Raw genomic sequence first — 6,758 nt, forward strand, 5'->3', positions numbered from 1 at the left:
TTGTACTACTGAATTACATAATACTTAATTTGTATTTATTCTATTTAATATTTGCTTCAATTAAGTCAATTAATTGCATTAATTCAATATATTTATCTCTACTGGTCTTAGCAATTAGCGCAGTTGGTTTCGATTAGTTTGGACATAATTCTTTGCACCTGATGCCTCTGTTCACCTAGTAGTAACTATAGCTACCTGGGAGTAGTCAGCTGTTATAGATTGTCCTGGGAAGGTCAGTATAGTTGGTTAGGTTATATTAGTGAGAGTTCCTTGATAATATGGCACGGGAGACATCTCCCGTCACAGATAGATCTCCAGTATCAGCTATTGATACTGGTAATGGCTCCAAAGGGCCACCACTTACGGGCTATTCATGCCCGTGCCACCTTTTGGGTGGCTTAATCTTCATCAATCAATCGATAATATGGGAAACCAACCATGAGTAAAATCAAGACAACAAAAACAGGAACCTTGAGCAATTAAACCAATGATAAAAAGGCAGCTATACCTCACAACATATATTTTACATCAGTGTACACACTAGAAATATCGATATTTGACAACATCCATTATTCTTGGAAAGTTGGGTGATGCTGTCCCTAATTGTCTGATCTCCGACCTCGGACACACACACACATTCACTTTTACAGATATAAAATGAAATATGAGATTCTATTCCTGAGCCCAGTGTGTCTGTAACCTTTTCCAATACCACGCATACGATGGGTATGGGGTAAAATACCACTCATAGGATGGGGTATGGGGTCTAATACCACTCGTAGGATGGGTATGGGGTACATTACCAACACACAGGATGGGTATGGAGCTTGCCCATCTCCATGAATCCTGTGGGTGGTAGCATTACCACCTACAGCATTCATGGAGATTGGGGCCCATTACCACCTACAGGATGGGTAATGGGTCCATATAAATCCATACCCAGAATACAACAAGTATTTTGGGTATGGAGTTCGCTAAAACTGTAAATCACAGAATTGAAAAAAAAATGGTGGTGAAGGCTGCGCCATCTATTACTGAGAAGTGCAAGTTCCTCCCCCCATCTAAATGGGGGGAGGGGGGAGGATGACGTGATGCTGTTACTGATCAAGTTGGAAGTGTGATGACAACTCCACAAAGTTCCGACACTTGTGTTACTTATACGTAACAGAAACATTACTTGTAACGAGTAATTAAATGCGGAGTGATTGATGGGAGGAAGTCAGAACAGCTCTAAGGTGAAAGTTATTTGTAGTCGTGGTAGTTTATGCTTCAAGCACCACTAGTGTGGGTATGTTGATGCCTCGACCACCCCTATTGTGGGTATGTTGATGCCTCGAGCACCACTAGTGTGGGTATGTTGATGCCTCGAGCACCACTAGTGTGGGTATGATGATGCCTCGACCACCCCTATTGTGGGTATGTTGTTGCCTCGAGCACCACCTAGTGTGGGTATGTTGATGCCTCGAGCACCACTAGTGTGGGTATGTTGATGCCTCGAGCACCACTAGTGTGGGTATGTTGTTGCCTCGAGCACCACCTAGTGTGGGTATGTTGATGCCTCGAGCACCACTAGTGTGGGTATGTTGATGCCTCGAGCACCACTGGTGTGGGTATGTTGATGCCTCGAGCACCACTGGTGTGGGTATGTTGATGCCTCGAGCACCACTGGTGTGGGTATGTTGATGCCTCGAGCACCACTGGTGTGGGTATGTTGATGCCTCGAGCACCACTAGTGTGGGTATGTTGATGCCTCGACCACCTCTAGTGTGGGTATGTTGATGCCTCAAGCACCACTGGTGTGGGTATGTTGATGCCTCGAGCACCACTAGTGTGGGTATGTTGATGCCTCGACCACCACTAGTGTGGGTATGTTGATGCCTCGACCACCACTAGTGTGGGTATGTTGATGCCTCGACCACCACTAGTGTGGGGATGTTGATGCCTCGACCACCACTAGTGTGGGTATGTTGATGCCTCGACCACCACTAGTGTGGGTATGTTGATGCCTTGACCACCACTAGTATGGGTATTTACCTCAAGTCCTTTGTTTACCTGAGGGCCACTGACGAAGACATGGAAATCAGCGGCTTGTCAAAGGTCTCCACATTTATCCTGATGATTTTATCGAGCCAGATTTTGAAATTACAGCAGTGTTTTGGAATTTACTGCTTTGGCGGGTAGGTGGTTTCACCCTATGGGAGGAAAAAATATCCGTTTTCCATCCTAGATTGTGGCTTGTTGAGCTTGAAACCGTTGTTCCTTGTACGTGGTATATCTGACCTTTTGAAGAAGTTGTCTGGATAATATCTTCGAATTGTTCAGTATTTTAGGTTTCGACGAGGTCAGCCCTGTCATGTCTGATTTGCAGTGTTGTTAGCCCTGTGGGCCTCAACTGTTCATGGCATGAGTCAATTTAGTTCTAAAATGATTTTATTGCCCCGCATTGAACTTTCCCCAAAGCTCGTGTGTGATTTCAGGTGAGGGCCTGAATTCAATAGTCATTTATTTATCTACTTATGAACCCGTCCCACTTTTCTTAATCTTTGACGATTTTGTTAACATTTATTAAATGGTTCATTAGCATGGGAATTTCCCAATGAAGTGTTAGTTATAAACAGCCTCCTGGTGCTTCAGAGCTCTAACTATTTTAATAAATGTAAACAAAGCTGGCAAAGATTGAGAAAAGATGTTCAAGCTTGCGAGTACTTGCATAACTATGCAAGGAAATTACATTAATGTGATGTATCAATGAGAAAATCAGTAGGAGCCATGAAGAGTATTCAAACCCACTCACTTGGTACTCCCAGGTTGGTAGTCTAGGGCGTTTGCTTGGGAGTACTGGACCAAGTGAGCATGTTCGAATCCTCCTTATTGATTTTCCTCCTACAGATTTTCTCTTTCAACTTGTATAACTGCTTGATGGATCTGGCCTGAGGTCTCCATGCTTGGATACAACAATCTAGGTTGGGTACACCACAGATTTATACAGTTGATTCCTCAACCACCAACAGTGTGGTTATATAGCAATTTTTTTTTTTTTAAGTTATTGTAGGAATTTATAGCAGTTACATTTAGTTAGTTACATTTGTGTTTAATTTGTTTGTTTTAGTTACATTTGATGTCTGACAATCTAACGTTTAGGGAGCATAACCAAGCAAATATTGTGTCAGCCAGAAAAATGATAGGATGGATTACGAGAACTTTCAAATTTAGGGATCCCATCACAATGGTTGTACTATACAAATCACTTGTGCTGTCCCATCTTTAGTACTTTACTGCTCGATACTCACTTTCCCCGTTTTGAGAGCAGGAGAGATTGCAGAAATAGAGGGAATACAGAAAACATATATGGCATACATAGACACGATAAAACACCTAAATTACTGGGATCGTCTCAAAGCTCTCCAAATGTACAGTACTTGCTAGAAAGTAGATGAGAGAAGTATCAAATAATGTACATGTGGAAAATACTACAGGGCCAGGTTCCAAATTTACACAGTAAAATAACATACTGAAGTAAACAATATAGAAGGAATAGCAGAATAGAACCAGTGAAGAGCAGAGGTGCCATAGGGACAATGAGAGAACACTGTATCATTGGAGGTATCGTCTGATAAACACATCAGGAGTTCATGATTGTTCAACATGCTCCCAGCGAGCATAAGAAATATTGCTGGAACAACCGTGGACATCTTCAAGAGAAAACTGGATATTTTTTTCCAAGAAGTGCCACACCAGCTGGGCTGTGGTGGATATGTGAGCCTGCAGGCTACTCCAATCAACAGCCTGTTAGACCAAGCTCTCTCAAGTCAAGCTTGATCTCGGGCCAGGCTTGCTAAAATCTAAACTTTTATCTCTTCATAAAAACAAAAAATTGTATGGTTGGCTACTATATTTGTGTGATTTCTTTTACAGGAAGCTACGCATATTTGTGCAGCAGGTTGGGCATGGGTGTCCGATTAGTGCAAGGTAGATTTTTGAGGTTTGGAGCTCCCTTTCTGATATTGGTTGTGGGAGGATCGTTTGGACTAAAGGAATTTGCTAAAATAAGGTAAAAAGTCTTTAACTTGTAGATGTTCATGCAAACTCATTATTAGTACAATTTTACCTTTGCAGTACAGTATTTCTATTTATGTTGTACAGTATATTATATGTACTGTAATATAATATATTAGGCAGCAAAGTATGTTTGCTTGGAAAGGAATTTTTTCACCATTACTCAGTCTGATTGTTTTTTAAAGTGGATGCATTTTATGTTAATTGGAATGTGATCATCAACTGGATGATTATTAAAATGTAGGGTCATACATTAATATATACTTTCATTGCCAGGTATGATTTTCGAAATCACAGAAATGTAACAAAGGCAGAAGCGGACAAGATGGGAATCAAAATGAAAGACCATTCTGATGTCACATTGGAAACAGAGTTTGAAAAGGTCAAAAAGGTATAGTGTTGGTAGTTTTGGATGGTGTCTTATTGTTGACAGTGTGTGGGTACTTAATTTGGAGAAAGTTGTTCCACAACACAAAATTATGTCTAAGATATTAGCCAAACTCAACAGATTAACAACCCTATTATTGCAGTTTGCATTTCCTTTTCAACCTAATAAAAACAAAGGTTTCCTTTCATTATTACTGTGCTATATTACTTTTAATGTTTATCTCATTTATGTTCAATCATATATAATTGTATTGTTATGAATATGAAAGTTTTATTAAATTTAACTGTTTTAACTCATTTGCTCCCTTAGGCATGGTCCTGCTTACCTATTAGTGACTAATAGGGAGTGATATCTAGTCCCTGCCTTTTAGCCTGAATACCTGGCATGCTAATTACTCCTTTCAATATTAATATTTTTCATCATATCTCTTTTTAAAGTGTGAATGGAATTGGCTTCAACAACCTCTTTCAATGCATTCCACTTTTCTGACACCTGCACAGGGAACAAGAACTTCTTACACCTCTTCAACTTGATTGCAATTCCAGTTTCCATCAATGTTCCCTTGTCTAACCTTTTGCATCTATTCTCTAGAGAGTTAATTTGCGAACGTTTTGATGCCAAATTAATAGTTACACTGTAACCCAGTAAATAACCAAGGAAATGTGAAATTATCATAAATGTTTTAAGTATTGCTAAGTGAAACCCACTAAGTGCACTAGGTTTACATTTTGCAACACAGAGAGGACCAAAATCTATTATAAATACACCATTGGTTTTGCATCTATTCTCTGCAATTTATTTGCGAAGATTTTGACACCAAATTTATTGTTATAACCCAACAAATAAGTTATAAAATGTTAAATGATTGTAAAAAAAAATTTACATCAGTTAGTGGCCTATGAGCCGCAAGGGGAGCTCAGATTGTTTACAGTCTGGAACTCGGGGAGAGGCTGGATCGCAAAACTGTTAAAATCTTTAGTGATCCTAGGACAGAGTGCTGTAACACCACTTTTCACTCCTCTCCATCCTGACATCCTCACTACCTATGACCCTTTGCTTCCTGTCTGTCAAGTACTCCCATAACCACTCCAGTGCCTTTCCTGTTATACCCGCTTGTCTCTCAATCTTGTGTAGTAGTCTTGAGAGGGACTGTATCAAAAGCTTTTTGGCAGTCTAGGAAGATGCAGTTTACCCATCCTTCCTTCTCTTGTTTTATTTAACTGGCCTTGTCATAAATTAAATCATGTTTGTAAAACATGATTCCCCTCTCTGAAGCAGTGTTGTGCTGTTGTTATAACATTTTCTCTCTCCAAATGTTCTACAATCCTTTTTCTGATGACTATCTTGATTCTTGCATGGAATGCATGTTAATGACATTGGTCTATAGTTTAGTGCTTCATATCTGTCCCCTTTCTTGAATATTGGAACTACATTTGCCTTTTTCCATCCACATTTGCTATCCACATTTCTGGCAGCACTCTCATCTCTAGTGGAATGTTCAACACCATAGTTAATGCATCCCACCAAACACACACCGAAACTACGACGTTGGCACAACGTTCGAGCAAGTTTTAACACCACCTAACCAGTTATAACAACCAATATAGCAAGTTGTAACAACGTTCTAATACGTCATAAGCACGTTAAGCCAAGATGTAACAACTTTATTTCAAGTTGTAACAAGCGGAAAATAGAGACAGTTTCGGTTTGTGTTTCCAGGGATAACACAAAATCCTGCAGCTTCCTTCAATACCCATGGTGATATCTGGCCTGGTCCAGTGAACAAATTCTCTTTTTGATATAGTACTGAACTCCATTGATCTTCCAGTTTTTAATTTATTACAAATTTTTCCTGCCAGATTGATGTCGATACCTGGGAGAATGTCCGAGGGCCTCGTCCATGGGAAGAAGGCAATCAGCTGTATGAAGAAGCTTTACAGCGTGAGAAGGCCAACTAGAAGTCTAATGTTTAGAAAATGGAAAAGTTCTGAAATGTTTATTTCTTTAAGTTGTACCTAAATAATACATTACATTTAATAGTGTTATCATAAAAGACTACAGTTATGATTAAACATATAATATTTGCCTTGCACTGAATATAACTCACTATGATAAAGAATAAGTAATACGAAATTTAGTCTAAGGAAATAAGTGTATATATTGATAAAATACAGACGCATGACTGATGAGACTTTTATTTACATGAACCTTAAATGTGTTTGCAATGAGCTAAAATTTATCTTTGATCAGTGCAATTGACAAACTACTTACAGTATAACATTTTGAAAATGACTGACATTATGATATCAAATGA

General features: G+C 39.3%; 1 protein-coding gene across 6 annotated transcripts; it reads left to right on the forward strand.

Annotated features, from left to right (window-relative positions):
* Positions 1–1,094: 1,094 nt before the first annotated feature.
* On the forward strand, positions 1,095–6,630 carry l(3)neo43 (cytochrome c oxidase assembly protein COX16 homolog l(3)neo43). 6 transcript variants are annotated; one of them, XM_045761186.2, is made up of 4 exons: positions 1,095–1,235; positions 3,916–4,051; positions 4,333–4,447; positions 6,304–6,630. In XM_045761186.2, exons 2-4 carry the CDS (start codon positions 3,948–3,950, stop codon positions 6,400–6,402), a joined length of 318 nt encoding a protein of 105 aa, XP_045617142.1. In that variant the 5' UTR covers positions 1,095–1,235; positions 3,916–3,947; the 3' UTR covers positions 6,403–6,630. The 6 variants fall into 6 exon arrangements, with proteins under 6 accessions (XP_045617142.1, XP_045617143.1, XP_069157352.1 ...); XM_045761187.2 differs by having other exon boundaries at positions 1,155–1,288; XM_069301251.1 differs by lacking the exon at positions 1,095–1,235 and adding an exon at positions 1,236–1,352.
* The last annotated feature ends 128 nt before the right edge of the window (positions 6,631–6,758 follow it).

The sequence above is a fragment of the Procambarus clarkii genome, chromosome 45 (assembly GCF_040958095.1).
Source record: "Procambarus clarkii isolate CNS0578487 chromosome 45, FALCON_Pclarkii_2.0, whole genome shotgun sequence".
NCBI lineage: Eukaryota > Metazoa > Arthropoda > Malacostraca > Decapoda > Cambaridae > Procambarus > Procambarus clarkii.